This window comes from Sitophilus oryzae, unplaced genomic scaffold (genome assembly GCF_002938485.1).
Source record: "Sitophilus oryzae breed Bouriz unplaced genomic scaffold, Soryzae_2.0 scaffold_980_pilon_pilon, whole genome shotgun sequence".
Lineage (NCBI taxonomy): Eukaryota > Metazoa > Arthropoda > Insecta > Coleoptera > Curculionidae > Sitophilus > Sitophilus oryzae.
In genome coordinates, this window is record NW_022147617.1 from 585,137 (window position 1) to 610,629 (window position 25,493).

General features: G+C 32.4%; 2 protein-coding genes across 3 annotated transcripts in view; one reads left to right on the forward strand and one right to left on the reverse strand.

Moving 5' to 3' along the window:
• Nucleotides 1–25,493, forward strand: part of LOC115891266 (thyrotropin-releasing hormone receptor) — a 193,288-nt gene that overhangs the window by 63,306 nt on the left and 104,489 nt on the right. The window lies entirely within an intron of this gene.
• The window catches only part of LOC115891263 (dynein heavy chain 1, axonemal-like), a 93,309-nt gene that overhangs the window by 29,367 nt on the left and 38,449 nt on the right, over nt 1–25,493 (reverse strand). For both annotated transcript variants that reach the window (XM_030911696.1, XM_030911697.1), the window contains 14 exons: nt 24,006–24,255; nt 19,639–19,769; nt 19,474–19,579; nt 19,258–19,412; nt 17,468–17,656; nt 16,149–16,459; nt 15,921–16,068; nt 14,775–14,972; nt 13,768–14,078; nt 10,219–10,444; nt 9,970–10,165; nt 6,952–7,145; nt 4,870–5,024; nt 29–395 (listed from right to left, as the gene is read on the reverse strand). In XM_030911696.1, coding sequence (XP_030767556.1) covers nt 29–395; nt 4,870–5,024; nt 6,952–7,145; nt 9,970–10,165; nt 10,219–10,444; nt 13,768–14,078; nt 14,775–14,972; nt 15,921–16,068; nt 16,149–16,459; nt 17,468–17,656; nt 19,258–19,412; nt 19,474–19,579; nt 19,639–19,769; nt 24,006–24,255 — 2,937 coding nt within the window. The remainder of the gene's footprint in view (nt 1–28; nt 396–4,869; nt 5,025–6,951; nt 7,146–9,969; nt 10,166–10,218; nt 10,445–13,767; nt 14,079–14,774; nt 14,973–15,920; nt 16,069–16,148; nt 16,460–17,467; nt 17,657–19,257; nt 19,413–19,473; nt 19,580–19,638; nt 19,770–24,005; nt 24,256–25,493) is intronic.

The window sequence follows — 25,493 nt, forward strand, 5'->3', positions numbered from 1 at the left end:
TATTTGCATTTGACAAAAACAATCTTACCTGGAAAAAGACCCAGGACCCCGCCTCCGTCGCCTCCTTGATCATCTTCTCGGCCCTGGGCCCCTGTCCCTGACCGAGGGAGATGGACAGCAGCCTCTTCCCGAACTTCATCCTGTCAGCGAACTTGTAGAGCTCGGCCGCGGGGTCCGTGCCAGCGGACAGCACGAATATTAGCGGAACGACGCAGGAGGATTCTTTAAACATGGCCGACAAATCGGAGGATTGCGGCTCGACGAACTGCTGGCCTAGCTTTTGCGATAGGAAGTCCTGCATGCTGTTGGTCACTTTGTCCGGTCGGAGGCTCTTGAGTATCACTATTTTTTGGAACCCGTCTAGCGTCTTGTTGAACGGATGAGGTAGTTCTGCCCTGAATATACGATTTTTTGAGTATATTAATGCTCCACAAAAAATCAAATTATATAAAAATATTTAAAAGTAGTATAGTCCGTCTAGAAAGTATCCGGAAAAAAGAAAGCAAAATTACAATTATCGATTTATATTTTTACGACTTGAATTAAAAAAATTATAACAAATTATTAATTTTATTTACTTATACAACCTTCATTTAACTCCAAACACTTAACTAAAAGTCCAGGTACACCCGAAACTAGGTCCGCACCATAATAATATTCAGTGGCGGTAGTCTAGGCATGTAAAACTGAGCTTTCACTTCAATCTTAATTAGTCCCCATATGTTTTCAATGGGACTAAGGTCTGATGAAACTGCTGGCTATGGAATTGTCGCCAAATGGTGTTCTTGCATTCAAGCTTGAGTATAGGCAGACGTATGGCATCTTGCATTATCCTGCTGAAAACGCCACCCCTCTGGATATAAAACATGAGCCGTTTCAAGAAAAAACCCATTTAAAATAACAAAATATTTTGCACTATTAACAGTTGCATCAACTATACACAGAGGTGTAGCACCACGCTGAGATATTGCTCCCCAAACCATTATTTTAGTGGGAAATTTTGAAACTTGAACGGTAACATTTTCTTTTGATAGGATTTTTAGGTCGTTCACACCAAGCTGGAAACAACTTTCGTCAGAAATAAAACATTATTAAAATTATCTTCTTGAAAACGTTGACAAAAATCCATTCTTCGCTGCCTTTGTAGAGGTGTTAATGCAGGGATTTTTTTTGGCTTCCTTGATATGTAGTGTGACAAAACTTTCCAGATTTGTCCGTTAACATGGTAGTGTGGCCTTTATATAATTATAATTAAAATAATTTATTGAGCGGTAGGCAGAACTTGGATAATGAGAACACCGACTTTTCAGAGCGTAAATATAGTTTATCTTTTACATATAAAACAAAATATAACCAGCTAAAAATCGAAATTAAGGCATCGCACTTTTATGGCAAGGGCTCTTTCTAAATTCAGTTACTATAAACTCTATTGCCACTTACCTTATTACGTCAACATCCATCAGCAATACATCAACAACAAGAACCTGTCGAAGATTTCATTGATCCCCTTGTAGATCTACCTCTTCGGTCTTGGACTCATACTTTGGATTACACTCGACCGGTTATCACAGTGTTCTTGTAAATAACTTAATATTTTAGTGATTAGGTGAAATAAAGAAATAAAATGCCGATTTTTCACAACACCTAACTATATTTAATATAAAGAAATAAATAAATAAAAAAATAAAGAAAAAGATTTAACAACAAAACATTTATAATTAATGAAAAAGAAAGAAATTGAATCAAAAATAATTAATGACATTTAGAGAATTGAAATAAAAACTCAGAGATAATAAAGTTAAAAAAATACAAAATATTCTTCTTATTAGTCCAATTTAAATTATCTACAATTAGCATACACTTTCAAATCTCTCTTAGAATTATCGTTGGCAGAAAATTAATATATTAAAAAATATTCACTGAACAATTAAATTTAAATTAGAATTTAATAAAAAGAACAATTGCAAAATAATCACTTATGCAATGACATCTAAAATTTACTAAAGCCTTTAGAACAAACAGAAAGTCTTAAATCATTAATAAAGAAAAATATTAGAGAAAATCCAAAAACAACAATTAAAATACTGTAAGCATGAATAGTTTAGAATTTCCTAACTTGAGAAAATCTTTAGATAGAGAACTTACTAAAACAATTAAAAAGACCACTGGATAATATAAGATCTACACGGAGTAAATTCGACCGTCTAATTTAAAAGTCAGTACCGAACTAATTTTGAAGATCAAAATACTGATGCTGGTACTATCTCGGAAAGGCGTTACTACATCTTCGGCACGCCCCTGTTTGAGGAACCTTCGAATACCCATCCAAATGCATATTTCGCACCTTTTTAATTGGCCGAAGGGCTCCTTCCCCGAAAGATCCCTAGACTTCTTTCACCCTTGTTTCTGGTCCTTATCCCGAGAGGGCATCAGCATGTCCTATTTATTAATTAAATGTAATTTTTAAACCCTTCCGTGTAAATCTTACTCTTTTACCAATTTGCTGAATAATATTCATAATCTAAGCCTTAACTAATACAAATGATATCGTGACATAGGATTACCTTTAAAAAAAACCGCCTAGAAATGAAATCTTTATTTCTTCATTCGTTTAACTCATTTCTATTTAACTCTAGGAACGGAAAAAAAGATAATCCTATTTCTATCATTTTCAGACATTCATCTCGTGAACATTCGGATTCTGATTTTAAAACATATATTTAATACTTTTAATTTTAAATGCAAAACCTCTAGCGAGGGGATGGTTTAAGTTTACTTGTTTACTTAAGCATGTTTACGTGCTTTTTCTGTGTTGTTTATTTTCTGATATCCGGATGGTACACAACTGGTCCTACTTCGTCAAATAGAGTTTTGATAATAAGGGATGAATGTTTATTCTACTTTACCCTCGTTTGTGTGATCTTTAAACATTTAGAAGATTGTACTGACTGGTCCATACTTCATATCTGTGCCATTTTTTATCCTCTTTATTGTCTCATATACTGCACTTTTTCCGAGTTCAGTCAATTGCACTAATTTTTTAACGTTTCGAACACCTTTTCTATACAAATATTCCACCATTTCTCTTTTTTTACTTGCGACATTATTTTTCAAATCTTAAGCCGGTTTACAATCAACAATATTTGACAGATGGTGTTGCCATGCGATTTTGGTCATAGCCTACTATCGGCACAACCTACGTGATGGATTACCGTTTTCTCAGAGTGTTACAGAAAAAAAATACATTAAAATTAGGAAAAATATAAAATTCCGGATACTTTCTAGACGGACTATACCTTATATTTCAAGAAACTGTAGTTTGATAAACTCGTTAAATTTGAAACTTTTGTACTTAGGCATAGCTTAGGCGTAAAAGTGCTTCACTTTTATGCCTAGGCGTTAAAATGACGTTGCATAGGCTTGGTGCATTCTCCTCCGGTGCTGCCACCATCGGAGAATATCGCAAACAACTAGTATATACAAGTACACGGGTTTAAATAGCGAGTATACGAAAATATTATACAGGGTGGTACGAACTATATTCCGGAAACTTCGGCAGCATATTCTGCTGATAAAAATAAGTAAAAAAGTTCTTATAAATATATGTCATAAAATGCTTAGTTTCGGAGATACAAGATGTAGAAGTTTCATTTTTATTTCGATTTTTTCCAAATAATAGCTGAAGTAACGTCAATATTTGGATGAAAAATGGTGTCTGGGCGTTTTTTGACATGAGAAATTTGATTTTGATGTCAATATGACTCCTATTTGTAGGGGGCGAAACCTACATGTGTTTTAACTGTTTTGAAGAGAATACATAACTTTTCGTCCGTAACTGTTTAAAACTACTGAGTGAAGAAATATACATTTCCGTGATTTTTTACGTAAAAAATGAAACTTCTACACCCTGTATCTCCGAAACTAAGCACTGTATAATTATTCTAAAAGTATTAGGAAGTATAATTTGTGAAAATTCTAAAAATAAAAATAAAAAGTAAATATTTTGATATCTTTAGAAGGGCTAACTTGTATTATAAATTATTATTCCAGCTAAAAAAAACTTTTTAGATGAGTTCAACTGCGGTAGCGAGCATAGTTTTCATAATTGGGGATATTTCGGCTATAACGAAATTATTTGAAGGCACATAATTATAACTTTAAAAGATGCTCATAAAACTTTTAATCACTAAATAGTTGATTAAAAAAAGTATACCATTAATATTGCAAATTATATTTTATCCCCTCATAATTGCTGTCCTCGATTCGCGAATTTCAAGTTCCAGAGCTTTACGCCCTGGGCTACTCGAGAACGGTTCTGAAAGGAGCTGTGCGTGATAGCCTGATGCCTCCATATGGCGCGGAAAAGTTGAGTTATTGAATGTTATTGCACCCAACAGTCATGTAATTACGCCCTCCTTTATGTGTTAACATTTTTTCAACAATTTCATTAACATTTGAAATTATCACAACAAATGACGCCTAGTTTGAATTCTTTTTCACTTATTTTTTACCACCCGAAACAGCGTTATATCACACAAACCTCGTACATGAGTGTTTTATAGTTTCAATAACTGCACTAGAAAAAAAAACTAAAATATTTAAATATTATGACAAAGCCAATGATTTCAATATTATTTTAATGTTGACATTAAAATAATGAAATTAATGTTAACATAAACTGTAACCGGGACGGCGTGAAATACACAGCGAAAATTTCTAATTTCTGCCGTGTACAGCGCTGCGGTCGGAATTTTTTGAAATCAACTGAAATGCACCAATCGTCAATGAAATGCGTCAATCACGTCAATGAAATGTGTAATACTTTTGTGACGTTTGCAAAAAACTAGCATGTTCTTTTCTTTTACTTGCCTATGTGGTTCAGGGCTCTCAAATATTCCTTTGTAATTTTCAATATCCTTACTGAAAGCTAAAACCAAAGGCTTAAACGTTGGTAGGACCGCTAATGCTAGAATTTCATTCCAAGATTTGCTAGATAACCAACTGGGTGCAGGGTTGGGTATATCCTAAAATATAAAATTGCTAAGCTTTATATTCTAACAGTTTGAAAATATACCCTGTCCAAAGGGAGGATTTCTGACAGTGACAGTTGTGTCTGTCATTTTTTGGATGTCATCTGTCGAAATCTTCCCTGAGCCGTTGGACAAATTATACTCGTACTTAGCGATGGGAACTATCGAATGAATTAGACTATCGAATGGTTACTGAATGAATGATTTCAACTATCGAATGGTTTTATTCGAATAAAATCATTCATTCATTTGTATACTAAAGCATATGTGACAACCTCGCCGTGCGACTAAATGGTTATCGTTGCGCCACGACTATCGAATGCTTTTGATAAATGAAATTTAGTATTCGTTTGATTTTTGTCTGCGTCAGTGCATTATTAATTCTTCCAAATTTTTATAACTTGCCTTCTAAATACTGTGCTATTTTTGCCTTTATTAAAATATTTAAAATACTAAAGTAGTAGTTTTTTTAATTGACGATTGTGTACGTGTGCAGGTGGTCAAAATTTTTCCGAAAATTTGTGTGATTTTCCGATCTTTCAATTATTTAATTTTATACGGTATATGGTCTATTTTTTTAATGGAAAATTTTGAGAAGTAACAATTTTTAAGAGAGATGAGGTGAACTTACAATTAATTTTAAAAATACATATAGGTATATTTGTATTTTAGATGTTTTAGTAATATGAATTAGTTGAACTTAATAATCATATTTAAGTAAAGTGGTAATGTGGTTAAGTAAATGGTTATCGAACTCAAATTTTGGGATGAGAAAATTAAATTGATTGATTAAAGTTTTACACGTGCCAATTTAAAAAAAAAGTTAACGATATTTGTATTTTGTTTATGCTAATTCTCTTACATGTAGATTTTTGCGGAGAAATATTTCATTTATTCTTTAAAGTAAATGCCAGTAAAAGCAAATATTATTTTTAAATACTAATACAAAGTAATAAAAAGTAATACACATATATAATTTTGATTTCTAATTTTTTATTTATATTTTTCTTCTATTACACTGCATGCTTAGAAGATTAATAAATGTTTATATTTCATGATTTTAAAATTTGTTGTTAGTTAATATAACGAATTAGTTCTGTAATTATTATTATTTAATAAACCAACGTTGCCAAAAAATTTAGAGACTATATTATTTTTAAATAGGATCTAATATAAATAATTTTGACATCTAATTTGTTGTGTATATTTTGCTACTACTTAAAATAATGTTTATATTAAATGATTTTAAATTTTGTTGTTAATAGGTATAACAAATTATTACTGCTACTATTATTTATTAAACCACTCTTTGCTTAAAAACATTAAAAATCATTTTCCTACGTCCAAAATAAGAAGTATTATTGCAGTGTAACAACAGAATATTAATAAAAAAAATGCAGAATATATAGACATACTATCCCTAACTAACTAAAGCCAAACAATAATATTCTTTGCTAATATCAACTAATACCAAAATATGGCAACAGCGCCTTTCATTATGTATTTTCTGTGTAAATACTAGCACCTCAATAAAAAAAATAATGTGTCCTTATCTTTATCTGACTCAAAATCAAAGATGCCGGCTTTTTTCATACCATTGCCACCGACCGCCGACCGCTGTCGGGTTTCTAGGAAAGAAACCTACGTCGCGGGGCGACAACTAAAATCCAGTTTATATTTTATTATAATCGATCCTGACGAATAAATGAATTTTACAAATGAATGAATTTTATAAATGAATGGTTTTTGCTGCCGAATTAATATATTTCAAGGCAGATGACGCATCTATTCGATATTTTTATTCGAATAGTTTTCGACGAATGTTTTCTTACTAGCTATCGAATTATTCGAATGAATTGCAACTATCGAATGTTTCGATAGTATTCATTCGATAGTTCCCACTACTACTCGTACTAGTTACCAATGTTGGATTTCCACCCGCTAAGAAATGGTGCCATTCGTGCGGGTCAATTTTTTTAAGATCCATTAAGATTCTGACGCACATGAGAAAGGCAAAATGCAATTTATGTTTTTCGAATAGGCTTCGGCATACATTAGCAAACAAATTAAAGGTAAAATGGTCGTTTATTGTTTGCACCCGTACGTTGATATCCTCTAAAAATTAAAAAAATGTTATCTTTTGCATTTTTAAACACAATTCCTATTTTTTAAAATTCCGAGAATTATATAAAAAAATAAATATTATTTCCTAGAATTTATTTTTTATTAATAACAATTCAAAACAATTATCGCATATTAAATAAAAGTAATTATTACATATTTCTAAATGAAACATGCATTTTTCTGTCTTTCTCTTATGAGTTTTCTCAGATGACCTTAACATCGCATTAAAGAATAGACACAGTAATGATTCATTCGTTCGAGAAAAATCGAGTCCCACTGGAATGGACTAGTACATACGAAAACATTCGAAAACCTTCTCTACGCACCTAACGATCTATGGACTATTCTAGAGTTCTTTACCTGTCGGTATAAAAGCCGGCGGCTGTGGCCTACAGGGGGCAGTTATAAATAAACAGTACAGTTGACGCGCTAAAATTCAAAATAAATTCTTAGTTATAAATCGTTTGTAAATAGTTCTATAAGTCTTTTATCGTTATTGTTTTTGTTAATTAGTGTTAAATAAATAGTGTTTAAATAAATTGTGACTTTCTATCCACACGGAACCGACGAAAAACGTAACAATAGTTATTTTATGTAAACACTTCTGCGTTAATCCCAAACGGAAACTACTTGTTAGAAGTTAGGTATAAAGATATACAAATTTGTCTAACGAACAAAAAAAAATCACAGATTTTGCAACATGCGCAACCATCATAGGCGTATTGAAAATACCAGACACAAAAGTCGGCGTTAGAGGTGTGTAGTTCGTGAACGAACTAGTTCCAATGAACTATTCCGACCCCGGAATGAAAGGAACTAGTTCCTGGTTTCTCAAAGAACTAGTTCCTCAGGACCTGTTCCGGGATCGAGACTGTGACCGATATAGAATAATATGCGACGGATCAGCTAGCGCCCGTAGCTCGATGGTAGGCAGGAGTGGGGAGTGCCAGGCGTACGTTATCGGATGTTTCACTTTAGGTCCCTAAAATTAAGAAATATCTTATAAAACGAAATAGATATTCTGAATTTTTAGACAAAAACAAAAAGCTTGAAGTGAGGAAAAATACATTTTTTCGTATTATTTCCTCCAATTGATTTGTGATATAGTTTTTAAACTCTGATTTGAGTTTCTTTAATTTTTTTATCTGCTATAAAACTTACCTATATGTTTTTAACATACGCAATTACACGTCTTCTTATATTTCGTACATTATAAAAATTATAATGATCTGTATACTTTTTTTTATGGTATACTAAATTCCGTGGTATACTAATTTTGTGGTATATAAATTCTGCGCAGGCGTTTCTTATATTACCTAATTGCTTCTTAGTGCTAAATTACGTTACGTAAGGAACGTCTGCACAAAATTCATACTTCTAAAACCGATTTTAATAAATTTTTGTAAAAATTTTCATCTCTTATTTTTTAGGGGATGCATGTCCAAAATTCACTTCTGGTACTCACTTTCATCACTTAACGGACCTCTGTACAAAATTGCATACTCCTAGTCCTAGAACGGATTTTACATAAAAATTATACAAATTTTTACCCCTTGTTTTACCCCCTTAAGGAATGAATTCCAAAAATCGCTCTAATTATTAAATTACGCTACATAAGGAACCTCTGTGCAAATGTTCATATTCCTTCAACAGAATTGTTTTAGAACGTTCACCCCATATTTCACGCTTAGTGGTAAATTACGTTGCATAAGGAACGTCTGTGCAGAATTTCATACTACTAAAACCGATTGTAACAAATTTTTGTATAAATTTTGATCCCTTATTTCTAGGGGATGAATGTCAAAAATTAGCTTCCAAGTACTCACTTTCGTCACTTAAGGAAACTGTACAAAATTTCACACTCCTAGAAGTACATTTTTTTGTACACAGTTTCACCCCCAGTTTCACAACCCTTAGGATATAAATTTCCAAAAATCGCTTATCAATGTTCAAATACGCCACCTCTGTTCAAAAGTTCAGACTCCTAGTACAGATTTTTTTTTTGTATAATTACACCCCTTTATCTAATTACACCCCCTTATAGGTCGAATTTTAAAAAAATACTTAGTAGTGCTCACCTTAGAGAACGAATTATTATTCTCCGTATTTACTCCAGTTTCCTAAAACTAGTTAATTTTTATTGGAATAGAAGTAATTTATATTAGCAGATACAAAAAAAAATAAAAATCTAAAATTTTATTTTCATAGCTACGTTTTTCTAGCCTTAGGATGCCTCATATACTAAGGAATACGAAATATGTAATCAATACATATTTCTTTAAATATCGAGAAATAAAATATATTTTGGCATCACCGTACGAAATATCGCCGCGCGTAGTCCTCAAAATTTAAAAAATTAGCATTTTCAAGCTTCGTTTATGTTCAAAAGCGCCACCGTGTGACAAATCACTAAAGCTTCCACACGAGCGTTCTTAAAATTATAATATTCTTTGCTACTGTTGACGACCGACGAAATTGCGACCGCTGGAGCTAAACACGTCGCTATGAGGTTACTACGGTTCGAGCTAACTTCAAGTGCGATTATAAATAATTTATTTGCAAATTATAAATAATTTATAATTTTGTCGTCATTATGATCGTCGTTCTTCAGTAACAGGTTCCTGATTCGTTGTGGAGCGCGACACGACATTACAAAAAAATACCGCTCCAAAATCGCGTTACTCAAATACCGACACATCACTAATCCAACCTATTTAAAACTGGAAATCATGGAATTTAAAATGTCTTGTTTTTCAAATTAATATTTTTTAGAAAATATGCGATAACTGTTTTGAGTAGTTTAGAAATGTTATACCTGATTTTTCAGTTTCCGACATTGACGATATAAATATAGTTATAAACCACTCTAACGAATATTGATACATAGGATCTACGTTGGATAAGTCAGCCAAGCAAAAGAATAAAATCTGAGCTCTGATGGCAACAGGAATATATAAAGCCCTCGTATTATCAATATCTATCTGCGTTATCTCAGCCGATTCTACTTTATTCTGAAAGACAGTGTGAATTTAGGTAGAGTTAGAAAAGAAATTATAAATATAACTTTTATATCGTCGCTTTTGACTTTAGACGCTTCCAAAGTAATAATAAAATCGAGGTCATCTAACGGAGAACCTTCTGAAGCGCTCAATTTAATCAGTATCCTGTCTTCTATCTCTTTGAGTTCGTGTTTCATTTGAGCTACGCTCACAACAATCTGACTTCTCTGTTCTTCCAGATCCGGTCTTTCTTGCATCACGACCAATGCGAGAAGCTGGTCCTGTAAACCACTAATACAGACGTAATTTGATATTTATTCTACACAGATGCAAAATAAACGCAACAGAAATTTTTGAGCAAATTTAAAGTGTTATATTTTTGTTATTTTTTGTCCTCGTGTGTCATTGAGGCTGCATATATCATATTGCGTTATGTTTTCCCATTCTTCTTTAGGGACCAAGTGAAGTTCATTTAATGAAACTGGTAACGCTTCGCGACCTCTAACCCCCCTGCCAAGCATTTTCGAAACGTCGCACAGTGCTTCGTCCCATGGACAAAAATCAAAAAATAAGTTAAAATTTACTAATATCTGAATATATAATTTTATACCTATAGCAATGTTCAACCATCCTGTATATTATTTTTCATAAACAGCGTTTTTGTTAGCAAATATTTTCACTAAAAATAAATTTTGCGATCATTATCTCATCAGTGAAAGAATAACATTCATAGTAGTTCTGTATATTATGGAGTTAAACGGGTACGTACTTAATTGAAAGCCACTATGGATATTGTTAAACAAGGTATGTACTTTAAATTTATTTCTAAACAAGTTCGTGATTGTTTAGTTTTTACTTATTTTTAAGATGATTCTTAAATGGGTATAAAAATTTTACGTTTTCAAACTTCAAAAAGGCATTTAAAAAAACATAGCAAAACATATCGTATTTATTGAATATTTTTGTTGCCATATTCATACACTTTTAATTTTTGTATAGTTCACCTGCGTCTGCTTGCGACGAACTTTATTTTATAATACTTTTCAGATGGAGTAAAATTGATAAGCAATGCCGATCTGGCTAATACTTGGCTTGATCACAAGGACAAGAACTCAAAATTATTTGTATTTCAAAAAATGTGTTCTTTATTAGATACTGATGAACCTTCCAGTCAAATGAGACACCACTTGTGCCTGAAAAAGCCCACTATGTTGGAGCGAAACGTCGCATAAAAATTTTCCAACTTTCAATTTATTATAAAACCTCATACCCAAGAAAAGGAAAAAATAATATATGGATATGGTCTATTAAAGAGGTAACTATTAATATCCGAACCCCTCATACCAGCAAGAAGAACAGTAACAACGCGAAAAATTAACTTATTAGAAAATGATGTACAGAAATATCTTATATGTGAGGATACTTCATCTACCTGTGATTTGGATACTATAAATTTGGAAGATTCTGTCAGCAGTGATTCTCCTGAATCAGAGTAGTTACGATCTATGCGTTTTGTTGTCCTAAAGTAAATTTATAGTATTTTAAGTTTTTTTTTAATTAAATATAACATTAATGTTTCTTTTTCATTAAAGAAAAACATTTTTATCTTATATTAGGCTTATATTGTAGGAATCATGTTCTAATGTTATTTCAATTCTTTTTATCACAGGAATTTATTTAATACTTACACCGTTTTCATACTATAACTTATTATTTGCTTAGATGGAACACAGCTCCAACATTATTATTATTTATAAGATTTTTTTTTCATAAACGTGGGACTAAGAACATCATCATTTAGTACAATGAGAGTACTCATCATTTGTGTCAAATAAACCTAGTTTGAATAAATTGCTTACAATAAAAGAGAAGTTTTGGATTTTTGTCCTCTAGAGCCATATGTTCGAAGCACTGTGCGTCGAACATGATGGGCAGTTCATATTATTATATAGTTAACAATAATCACCAAAGCTGCCTTGTCGCCTTGTCACATTGAAAAAAACTTAAAAAATAAATTATAATTGAAAAAATTGTCAATTGTTGGTGACAAGTTCATTTCGCTCTTAAAAATTAACCAAGGCATGTATTGACATGATCCAAAAACAAAATGCTCAGGAGACATGGTTCTGAGCCTAAAATTATTTTTCAGGAAAATTTATACAAGAAATTATAGCACAGGGTGTGTCAAAGTTAGGGTAAAAAAACAACCCCTCGGTTAACCCTGTATAATATAACAAATACTAAAGTTTATAAAAAACTGAGTTTACAAATTAAAGTTGATATAATTATACACAGCTTGCTAAAAAAATCATGAAAATAGGGCTAAAAATAACAAAAATATAACAGTTTTAATTTGACCAAAATTTTCTCCGTCGCGTTTTTTGTTTTTGAGTGTATAACAGCCTCTTTACACTATCCCCGAAATGTTTTTTACAAAATATTTCCAGAAATATTTCGTAAAACATTTCGCAAAACATTTCTGGAAATAGTACGATAAATATAAGCCCGTGTTATAAAAATTAGTTCCATTGTTAAGCCAGATTAACAATAAAAAACAAACAACCAATCACGGCGCGTCTCCATCAATTTCAGGAAACGTGGGAACTAATTTTTATAACACGGGCTTATATTTATCGTGCTATTTTGTGAAATAGCATGAGGCAATCAAGGTCAAACCAAGTCAAACGTTGTGGTGGTTTCAGAAAAATAAGTAAACATAGAAAAACTGATATGAAAACAGTTACCGATGGTTAATTAAATTGTCTATTCCTCGAAGGTTACACAAGAATATTTAGTTTTAATCATTGTCCAATATTATTAGTTACAATATAGTAAAAAAAATAAAACAGTGGCTAACTAGCGGTCTACCATTTATCGGCTTATAATCCACGGTATTGCGCCTCATGAACAAAATATACACAAAATATTTAAAAAATCGTCTAATTATTTCTTATTTCTGGTTATGGTAAAGTAACATTTATACTGTAGTCTGTAGCAAAGTTTAGTTTACGAATTTGGTTTTGTTTTTCTAGTTTTAATTGTCTAAATCCCTGCATAATAAATACTAGTTGAATGGATTTATATCAAACCATGCTGGATGCTAATAAAGTGTCGTTTACAGATTTCTCTTAAGGACAGTAAAAGAACATTGCTTTTAAATAATATTCGTAGACCATACTTTTGTTGACATCGGGTCAATTAATAATTTTCCTAAGCGGATATATTGATAATGTTACCAGTATTCATCAAGCAATACTGCTGTTATATTAATCAATTAAGGCCGTAAACAAACATATCATATACAATTTTATATACTAATTCATTATAATAAAATTAAATCATAAAAATATTGTAATTATATTCCTGCAGTTTAAGTGAAAAGTTTTGTTCCTAGATATCTACTATACATATAATAAATGCGTGTTCAAATATTAATTCGGTGGAATCAATATAACAAAACGAGATGTAATTAACGAAATATCATCGTAACAGCAGCTATTTTAGAAACGTCTAGGTTTACTTATTTCACTGAGATTTATGAAAAAAAAATCCTTTGCCTCGGATACAGATACCGCCACGTTTTTGAAATAGCTATGATCTATAGAAACATTTACCTTGATACCACTGTGAAGTTAACTAGCAAAACTTTAATGGAAACTTCGGGAGTATAGTGAGGATTGGGTAACTTTGTAGTTATAAATAGCTTGAAGTTATTGTCGTACGGTATCACCGCATCGCCTAGCTTAATCATCAACGTCCCCCCTTGATGGTAAACTTGTCGTAGAAGTATGGGATCTAAAGCTGGATCTAGTTCAATGCCAATATTTTCTATCAGGACGGGTTTCCCAAAGCGTATAGCTGATTCAATCGTTCTCATAAGATCCTTGTCGGAAAGTTTGCAGACAGAGAGACCTTGATTTTTTTCCTTCAAAGAATGAGTTCAATACTTTATATTCATAAACTAATCGAAAAAAGTTAAGGATACTGTTTTCGCTAGGAAGAAAATTTTTCAGAAAAAATGTGTTATAGCTATTAATACCTATGTCGTTTGTGTTTAAAAAAAAAACACTGTTTGTAAACATAAAAAATTGTACCGACAGATCGATGTGGCTGACCGATTTGAAGTCACCTAAAGTGTAATTTCTAGACTTAAAAAGCCGATTTAATGAGACTGGATCTGTCATGGAGAGAAGTCCATTAAATCGCTGTTTATGTCTAGAAATTATACTTTAGGTGACTTTAAATCGATCAGCCACATCGATTTTTCGCGCACCGCCAAGAAGCAACCCAATGGCTTGATTTGCTTCCTCTACTGTTAAACACGTCTGTTCATATTATCGATGACAGAATAACCATAATATCGCAAACTGCCGCTTGGCAGCAGGCAAACAAGTTCTATTCTAATATTCTAAATAAACATTAAATGTACATTTTTGATGATAATGCTTTTTATTTGTTTGGGTACAATTTTTTATGTTTACAAACAGTATTTTTTTTAAACACAAACGACATAGCTATTAATAGTTATAACACATTTTTTCTGAAAATTTTTCTTCCTAGCGAAAACACAATATCCTTAACTTTTTTCGATTAGTTTAGATTAAAATTACTAATTCTATACCATATTTTTCACCCATTTATTAGCTTGGCCTTGTGGGTCAACAAACAAAGGCCACCGACGCGAACAAGATACTAAGACGGCATTCTCGGTAGATAGGTAATCCCTGGGTAAGCCGTCCAGTTGCCACAATCGTATTTGGACAGGTTCTCCCAAAATACTGACCGGATTACAGTTGGGAGTAAAGGGAATACCGCATTCCTAATGAAATGTTAAATATCATGGTCCTGATAGAAGTAAAACGTTTAATTTCATAATTCCTTAGAAAATGTTAAGATAAATTACAAACGGCCTCTACACTACTCGCGACATAAGCCGAAGTAGCCACACGTAATACCACGAACCAAAATATTTGACATAATTTGACACAAATTATAACCTATAATTTGGCAAGACTTTGACAAGCCTCGAAAATCTTAAGTCGAGTTTAAGATTAATTTTTAAGGGTGGCAGCAACGACCTCCCGTAATCCTGCTGTTAAAACATAACAAATGGTTTTTATATGTAAAAACCAGCTGTTATTCAAGTTTAAGATTTTTTTTAATTTAGATTGGAATGCCCGTCAAAATATATAATTGTTTTGGGTCGCGACCGTTGTACGCGATCTGGCGCTGCTATACCGGTTGCTAAAAACAACCGCAAACAAAAACAGAAATAATTTTCTCTTGTCAAAGTCAGAATCTTCAAAAATTATAAAATCGTTCAAAATTTAAACCGCTCTCAAGCGTCCATTTTCAAAGTAATTATTGCTATCTTGTGAGTTTAATTTAAATTTTATTTACTCAAACCCGTGATAATTCTGAAAAAGTGGCATTAAAAACTTAAAAAGCTGTGCTGTGAACTGTGAACTGCAAATACCATCGTGGAATATGTATGTATAAACCCATCCATAGATAGTTAATTTAAAAATATTAGAAACTTTTTTTAGCGAATTAAATGGATTGGTATGGACGTCATCTGCCTTTTTCCTGTCATCGTCTGTCGAAATTTTACCTGAGTAATGAAACAGAGCATAATGTAGAGGCCGTTTGTGATTTAGTGATTTATTTTACTAATATCAAATTGTGTTCATTAATATCAAATTATAATAATCAAAAAGGAATGAAACAGTAGATAATTAATTAATTAGGGCAATTATATTACTCTCACCTCAATAAGCTTCATCCATTCAGTAAATAAACGGCGTCTGTATTGATCAGTAAAAGGCGTCATGTAAGCTACAGAACCAGAACTTATTAAGATATCTCCGGTTACATTTATGACATTTTTTTCGATATTTTCAATAGTTTCAATCCACCTGAAACAGTTATTAATTAGATTTCATATTCATATTCGTTGAATAAAAATATTAAAAAGATTAAGGAATTATTCCTTTACCTGATTTTCTCATCTGACAACCCTGTGATTAATCTGACAGCTCTATTCATTCTTTCTTCGCACACTGCTATACTTTGCTCTTTTTCCTCTTTGTCGGCAATTTTCGCATTCAGTTGAACTTGCAGTTTCTCCAATCGTATCGATACATCCTTCATCCGAGCCTTGGCTTCCGCAAGAATTCTCTCAGTCTCCGCTAAATCATCTTGGGCCTTTTTGAGGGCCGCTTTTTTAGGAGCGACAACTAGATTCACGAAATAGTACTTGTACATTGCGTGAACCCACATGCACAAAGAAGTACAAGCTTTAGATATCTGAAAGAGTGTGTGCAAAACTAGTACTGGTTCTCTTAAGAATTGTATATACATGGTGAGTATGGATAGTATTATACTCCTCCTTAATATTTTTATTCAGTTGAAATGTTCGGCGATCGTTCAACCAGATGAAAAATACACAATACAAATCATAGAATTCCAAAAAATATAAGTCATTAAAATTACAAATAGAACATACATGGACAATTGCAGAACAGTAAGCAGTAAATAGATATAATTATGAGTTATAAAATATTAAATACTTGACCTTTGACCAGTGTGTGAGATGATCAAAATTTTAAAATTCAAAGTTGTTCATGATTAAACATGAACAAAAAAGTCGTTTACCGCATATAGGGCTCTATACTCTCCAGTAAGTATGATTTCAGAGCTTTGCGAAATGCGGGAAAGAATGAAAGCGACTTAATATTCTAAGGCAGATGATTGTACATTTTTTTGGCATTGTACAGTATTGAGCCTTTAACTAGTTCTGAGCTCGGGGTTGGCAGATAAAGATCGTGCTCCGCATTCCTAAATGAATAGTTATGAGACGACCTTTCGGGAATAGCAGATATGTGCTTGCGCATTAAGCAAACGGATTCAAAAATGAATAAAGAAGGAAGAGTCAGTATTTTGAAATTTTTAAAGAAATTCTGGCAGTGAGTTCTACTGTTCAGTCCCAATAAATATCGAACTGCTCTCTTTTGAAGTCTGAAAACACGATCAAATTTTGTTGCGCAGCAAGTACCCCAGAATGTAAGGGCATAACGAAGATGTGACTCAAAAAGGCCATAATAGGCTATTCTAGAGGTCGATAAGTTAAGTTCCTTAGAAACTGATCTTAGCGCAAAACAGGCAGCGCTTAGTTTCTTTGATAGAGCTTCGATGTGAAAGTCCCATTTCAACGAGTTGTCTACAACGAGTCCAGGACGTCAATAGTGGTGTTATTAAGTACAAAAGGTTGTATAGTACTTTTATATAACTAAAAACTAACCTAACCTAACTGACCTTGGCGATTTTTAGTGGAGTAAAATCAGGATCTTCCACGTATTTCTTCAATTTGTCAATCATTTCAGCTGTAATCGAATCACGGTCGAAGTTCATCAAAGATGACAAGAATACTCCGGGATCTGCTAACATTATTCTTCCTGGATCCCAGTAATCCAGGATCTTTTCACCTGGTCTTAATCCTGGAATCTAAACAACAGTAGGTTATTCAGATTAATTCTTAAATAATAGAAAAAATTACATAAATATAAAGACACCGACACTTTATGACATCGTCTGTTGATATAGAAGGAGTTTTGCTTGCCGTATCGGTGAAAACCCGATGAAGGGTAGGCCCACAAACCGGTTGTGGGAGTGGAGCTTGGTTTCCCCCTTTACGACAAGCAAGACAATTTTCTTTTTACTTTTTATTTTTTCTCTACTTTCGATTTTTCGAAATTAGAAAAAATACACAGCTAAAGTCAAGAAAATATTATTTATTAATATAAAGATTTCGATATACGACATCCAAATAATGACAGAAACTACAATTTGACTGTAAAATAAAATGACAGACATAACTGTCACTGTCCGGGATCAGACTATATGCTTAAAACATGCATCCATTCAGAGATACTAAGATGTAGATATCTATATTTTCTGTAAGTTTCAAAGAAAAATATCTGTCATAGTTTTTGCTATCATACAACCCTGGATAAGTCCCAAGGGGGGTCAAAAAAATCGACTATTTTTTTTTCAATATATACTCTGAAAAAAAGGTTGGTAGACACCTCAAAAAAATTCTCTCCAAGTATGACCTTAATTTTAATAGAAAGGTCCTCGGCCTTTCAGCTTTCTATTTTTTGCTTATTATTAGAAAGAAAAATTACCGGTACCTACTATTTGGAAAAAATATCTTGAATTCTCTACAAGAAAAGTCTCTTATAATTTTTTTGTAAACCTCACCGTTCGAAAGTTATTAAAGGTTGAAGTTTGATTATTTTAAGGCAGTTTTCTTTTTTCTTTTGAATTTTATAGTCCGTTGACAAAAAATCATTATGATACGCGCAACTCATGGTTTTATAGGAAATTCACTACACTACAAAAATAGTTTCTTATGATCAGTCGATTAAATTAACCGTTTAAAAGATATTCATCGTCAAACTTCAATGCACAATAATTTTAACAGTTTTTGATTAATAATGTTGCGGACCGGTGTGGACTCGACCTAACCTAACTATATGGCCCGCCCTCGGATGACCTTAACATCGCATTAAAAAATGGACACCGTAATGATTCATTCGAAGATTCGAGAAGTATCGAGTTCTACTGAAATGGAGTAGTACATACGAGAACAATCGAAACCTTCTCTATGCACCTAACGATCTATGGACATAAATGACCTAAATACAAAATATTTTCATGGTGTCTGTCTGTCCGTCTGTCTGTAACACGATAACTCAAAAACCGCTAAACCGATTTTAACCAAATTTGGCACAAAAATACTGTGGTACCCGAGAATCTGGCATTAGTTTTTGGTCAGGGTGGGGGGTTGGTAAGGGGGTATGGGAGAGGGTTAAAAATTTTAAAAAATCGTAACAATTTAAGATTAGGAATAATATTTGCAACAAAATTTGTGATAACATCAAAATCAGTCAAAGTTTTTGAGATAAAAAAAATGGAAAAATTCCTTTACTGGGAAACTAAAAGAACTGCTTACCAACTTTTTATGTACCAATTTTTTGTAAACGAGTTATAAAATTTATAAGAAAAGATAAAACTGCTTTAAAATAATCAAATTTGTTAGGTACCTTGTTAGGTTTAATGTTCTTGACTATACAAATCGATTCTATAACATATACAACACCAGATGGCGGCCTTTTCATGGACCTAACCTCAATAATGTCATTTTTGTTTAGAGATTTTAAGCTTTGTTCAGCTGCGAGGAGAGCCGGCATAGCTTCCTCTAAAAATAGCATTAAACATTTTTTACAGATATATTTTTTGATATAAAATAACAAGTTTACCTAAATCTTTCTGAGCATCAGCGGCAATAATCTGAGTCTCCTCTGATTTCTTTGCTGCTTCTTCTTCTTCCCTTTCAACAATTGCTTTAGTCTCTTCCGCAAGTATCTACAATATGATCTAAATAATGAAATGTCACTTGTAGGGGAGTTTTCAGAATTGCCAACCGTATCAGCGGCAATTGTTTTAATCATTTCTTCGGCATCCTTAGCCGCTATCTCTAATGCTGGTTTCATTTTCGTTAACTGTAATTGTAGTACTTTCACCTCCTCAGCTGTACTTTGTAATTTACCCAAGCCTTAAAATGAATTTAGTTTTAATTAATTATTGTATAAGGAATATAATGATGCACAAATGGTGACATCTCCAACGCAACGGTCTAAAGCACTCGTAGAAACTTTTGGCTTTTTTAACTCGGACTCAGGGGATCTATTTGGAGTCGAATCAAAATAATTCACCTAAATTTTTAGCTCTTTACCTCAAACGGTTTTCGAGATTTAAAAAAAAACTTTTTTCAATTTTGTTTTTATTTTTATAGTAAAATTCAAAATTAATTAATGATGATTTTTTTTCTAATTCTTATAAGTCTAAGACATGAAAAAGTAATATGATCATGATTCTTAAATAAAAAGCCGATTTTTAGCGGAGGAAAGAAAATTAAAATCTTCATTTTTTTAACCTTTGTGAAATATGCCACCCACTGAAAATCGTCAGAAAATAGATTTTATACTCCTTAACACTCTCTAATTTTTTAGAATTTTTTGAAGTCGTGGAACAATATGAAAAAAATTAAAAACTATTTTTTTTTCTAAAATCGTCTGTTTTAACTAACTTATATTTTTTTTAATTTAAAAAGTGCTTAGAAAATATTTTTTTACTTAAAATTCACAATGCTATTGAAACTTTAGAGGAATATGATTGCTGGTTACTGAAAATCCTAGCAGATGGTGTTATAATGCGTCAGTTTGACGCGAATTCTTCAAAAACCCAGTCTTTACGTAATCATTGCGTAGCAATATGATTGAAAATGTATATTATCATTGTGAATTTGAAGTAAAAAATATTTTCTGCGCACTTTTTTAAACTAATAAAAAATAAGTTAGTTAAAACAGAAGATTTTAGAAAAAAAAAATGAATTTTTAATTTTTTTCATATTGTTCCGCCACTTCAAAAAATTCTAAAAAAATCCAGTGTTAAGCAGTATAAAAGACATTTTCTGACGATTTTTAGTGAGTGACATATTTCACGAAGGTTAAAAAATAAAGATTTTAATTTTCTTTCCTCCGCTAAAAATCGGCTTTTCGTATAAGAATCATGATCATATTATTTTTTCATGTCTTAGACTTATAAGAATTAGAAAAAATCATCATTAATTAATTTTGAATTTTACTATAAAATTAAAAATAAAATTGAAAAAACAGTTTTTTTTGAAAATCTCGAAACCCGTTTGAGTTAAAGAGCTAAAAATTTAGGTGAATTATTTTGATTCGACACCAAATAGATCCCCTGAGTGCGAGTCAAAAAAGCCGCAGAGGCAGATTTTCATATTAATCCGGCTATACCCTCCCTTTCTCAGGACTTACGACCAAGAAAAATCAAAGATTATCTTTACTTAAATCAAAGAAAGATTTTTAACAGGAGGCTGTTAAACAATTAAAATGGCTGAAATACAATTAAAAATATATTTCAGTTTTAATATATTTGTTTTTTTCACGACGGGAATGGTAAATAGACACGTCAACCATTTGATATACTCTCTCTTGCTATTTCTTATGGATCAAATCGATAGAGCCGATTACGACAGAGGCAATCTTAAGGGAACTGAAATAAACCAGCCTAACAGATAGAGACAGTACAGTCACTTTAATTATTGTTTACACCTAACATGACGGTTACAATAATATGAATTGGTTTTAGTCTGTATTTATTTACACCAGTTTGTGGCTCTGTCTCTATACACTGCTCAAATATAGAGCATACCAATTACACTTTTAGTCACGAGATTCCAGCGTTGCCCACTTTTACATATTTTCTTTTAATAATAATATTTTAGGAAACAAAAATAAATTAATTATGAATATATTATAAACAGTTACTATTTGCATCAACAAAACTCACCTCCTTAACAGCAATTTAAAGAAGGTCATTCTTCTCAAAGAGACCTGGTTTAAATTAAAAAAGGTAGAAAACTTTGAGTCTTTTTTCTACCTTCCTTAACAGCACTCAAGGGACATTTTTTCCCGCTCAAAATATTCTAATAAGGTTGCAATGAGTTTTTTGTAACGGCTATTAAGTTACCTTGTACACTTCGCACTAAAAGAGTTCGAAATGTTCGACTGCAAGGTCTGCTGGTAAAAATTTCTAAGCTTAAAGTATCACCACACAATTCATTTAAACCAAAAACTCGAAATACAAAACTAAAGTGTTAAAAGGAATGACAATGTCAGGAAATAAACAAATAAATGCGGCAACTTGACATTTTTTACAACAGAGCTACCACCTGAATATACAGCGAATATGTCCATGATCCATAGCAACAATGAATTTAAAAATGGCGCCCTCGATTACGTAACTAAAAGTTTAAGTGGTATAGCTTATATCATACTCCTTCCTCAATATTTTTATTCAAAGGTTGATAATAAATTGAAAGGCACCTGCACGATGCAAAAATCTATTTTTTTTAATCCTATAACCGGTTCTCCTTCAAGTATAAAGTGGAAAATATACAGGGTAAGTCTCAAGAACCATAAACTAATAGGATTGCGCATCCTCATAAGACTGTTGCGGACCGGTGTGGACTCGACCTAACCTAACTATATGGCCCGCCCTCGGATGACCTTAACATCGCATTAAAGAATAGACATAGAATGATTCATTCGAAGACTCGAGAAGAATCGAGTCCCACTGGAATGGAGTAGTACATACGAGAACATTTGAAACCTTCTCTATGTACCTAACGATCTATGGACTATTCTAGTAAACTTTAACTGTAGGTATAAAAGCCGGCGGCTGCGGCTGTGGCCTAGAGAGGGCAGTTATATAAATAGACGAGTACAGATGACGCGCTAAAATTCAAAAATAAATTCTTAGTTATATATCAGACTAACAAGACGTACGTTCGCCTCTTCCCGCGCTTCAACTGACAGTTGTGACGTCATTGTAATCCTTGTCATGATAGTGTGTATTATTGGTTGCCTATGGTAAGCTAATAAAAATAACAGCTGAGAAATTTTGAGTTAATTATTTTGTCGATTTTAAATGCGAAAAAGGTCTTTTAAATTTTTTTTAGAGCTATAGAGTTTATATATACGTTCATTTTGTGTTGTGGATTGTTACTAAGTGTCTACGATATTGTTTATTAATTAATTTAAAGCAAAATATGAAAGTACTCTAGAAAGAATGGCTGCAAAAGGTGATGCTGGGAACTGCTTAAAAATGCATTATGCGAATATTTAATACGATTTATACAGTTAATTTTCTATACTGCATATCTACATATAAGGTGTTTAAATAAATAAACTAAATAAGGAATGTTTTGCATACGGCAACCAATAATGCGCATACTATCATGACAAGGACTACAATGACGTCACAAAGCGAAGAGTTTTCGTGTGCACCTGGTAGACACTTTCGGCTGAATGAGCAGTTCTATTAGGTTAACTGTTCTTGGGTTAGTCTTAAATAAGTGCTTAACTTTTTAAAAATAATTTGGAATTTTTTTTAGTTTTTAGTTAAAAACATAATTCGTTGATAATATGGCAACATAGGTAGTAGATTAAATTTCCAATAAAGAAAATCCAGAAAAGATCCAGTGGTTCTCAAAATTTTAGCAAAAAATAATTTGTTTAATTTTCAAAGTAAAATAACTCGGTTATTTTGGATTTATTTGAAAAACGGCAATGAAAAAAATGTTTCTTTTATCGAGATCTACCAGCCCTGAAAATATTTACACTTATTTAAGAGTATTTACGCTGTACTGTTCGGGTTGCTCTCAGGGGTCGGGTAAAGCGGGTTTGTGGCCGAAGGAAATATATATGATATTTCAGAAATCAGTCTAAGGCTTAGCCCATCATGTCATATTAAGCCACACCCAAAATTCCAAACACACCTGTTTTGATTAAGGTTTGCAGAGCTTCAGCATTTGCCATAAAATAGCGAGCAATTTGTTACAAAACCATATAAATTATATATCACTGTAATCACAAAACTTCAATCTATTTCCGTATTGTAACGGAATTTTAAATTATGTCTTTATTTTCGAGAAGATTTAGTCCAAACATAAGGAATATTTTGTTGATATTTGACCATCAAAATCTTAAAAATAAAGAAGTTGCCTAAAAATGTGCTACAATACGGATTTAGTACAATCCTTTATCTTTAATTTCCTTCTTCGTTTATATAAATATACCTAGCCAGTTTTACATAAAACGTTAAATTCCGAACGATTATTTTGCTACTTTTTCGAACTAGTGAAATGGACTCAAGACTCTTTTTTTTTCCGGAAACACTAAACTAATAATTAATTTCTCTGTACCTGTTTTTAATCGACCAACTCCTTCGGTAAGCGACCCCCTCTTTTTGTTCATTAATTCCGTGTAGCTGGAAAGCAGTTCGAGGTAGGACGTGGGAGTGACGTAGTTGTGCCTGGATAATTCCTGCCTATAGCGTTCGCTAGCTTCCACGACGCTGGCGTGCATAAATTGGAACACCATGACGATCCCCTGCAAAATTTCAGGGGAAACATCCAGGTCCTCGACGTCCTCCAGGAATTGGAGTGCTACGGACTGAAAAAATGGAAATTACACTTCGGTTTACAATTGAAGAGCTTATTGTAATAACATGATATGCCACAATTCCATAATTCTGAATTATTAGACCTCGAAGTGTTGAAAAAATGTGTAAATTTAACTATTAATAAATATAAATTTGAAGACGTTTTATCATAGTGAAGTGCTTTAAGCCCTTATGGGATACAAACCTCGAAATTCATTTACTGTGAACGATTTTTTATAAAACTTTTTGCATTGTATTGTTAATAAGATATATTACAAAGTTTACCCATTTAAATTCGTTGCTTTCACTTTAGCATTTAAATGCATACATACAGTACGTCTGTCCGTTCTGTAGCTACGGGGTATCCGTGAGAGGGGAAACGATATTCTCATGATGTTTTTCGTAAAAAATTAGACGACGCGTCCCATCAATAAAAATTCGACAAATTTGCAATAGCCAATAAAATGAGTGGGCGGAGCGATTTGCGGTGACGTACTCGTCAAGGCGACGTATAAAATATATTGCTGTTTATTTAAATGTTTTTTGCCCGTATTCCTTTCATAGACACAGATCGAGCAGACGAACTGTACAAGAAGATGGCTCCATATTCCGGAAAAGTTCTGTATGAGGATTCCTATTTGGGATTTTCGCTTCAACCTTTTTACAAAATATGTGTTTAATGGTAGTTCACATTTAAAAAATATTTTTATAGAAATACAGGGTGAGTCAAATATATATCTTTATTTGTTTAATTCAGTGAATTTGCTAAAAAATTCCGGTTCCAAAAATACCTTAATACCATAAAGTACACTGAGTGGTTTTTTAATTATAACCACGTTCATGAGGACGTGAATCTAGACGTCCAGGAACCTTCGTATGAGAGCTTCTAATCGAGACGATCGACTTAATGTAAGTTTATCGCTAAGAAACCGCCGTTTGTCAGCTTTTCAAATTGGTAATGAATTGCACTTAAGGAACGTACATATTAACTAACGGACTATAAGAAGAAGATTAAATGAAGCAAATCTTATGTCAAGAAGGCCTGCTTCGGGACCAGAACTTACTAGATGTGTTGACTAGGCCCAAAAGCAAACGCATGGTCTTAATGTAAAAATTACGAAAAAAATGTTAGTGTCTTCTTCAAAAGCGAATATTTCCAACAAAAATAAAGCTAATGAGATGAACCCAAAAACAAACTATCGAGAAAGGATGATCTAGATGGTAAAATGATTTTTAAATTTCTTAGTGT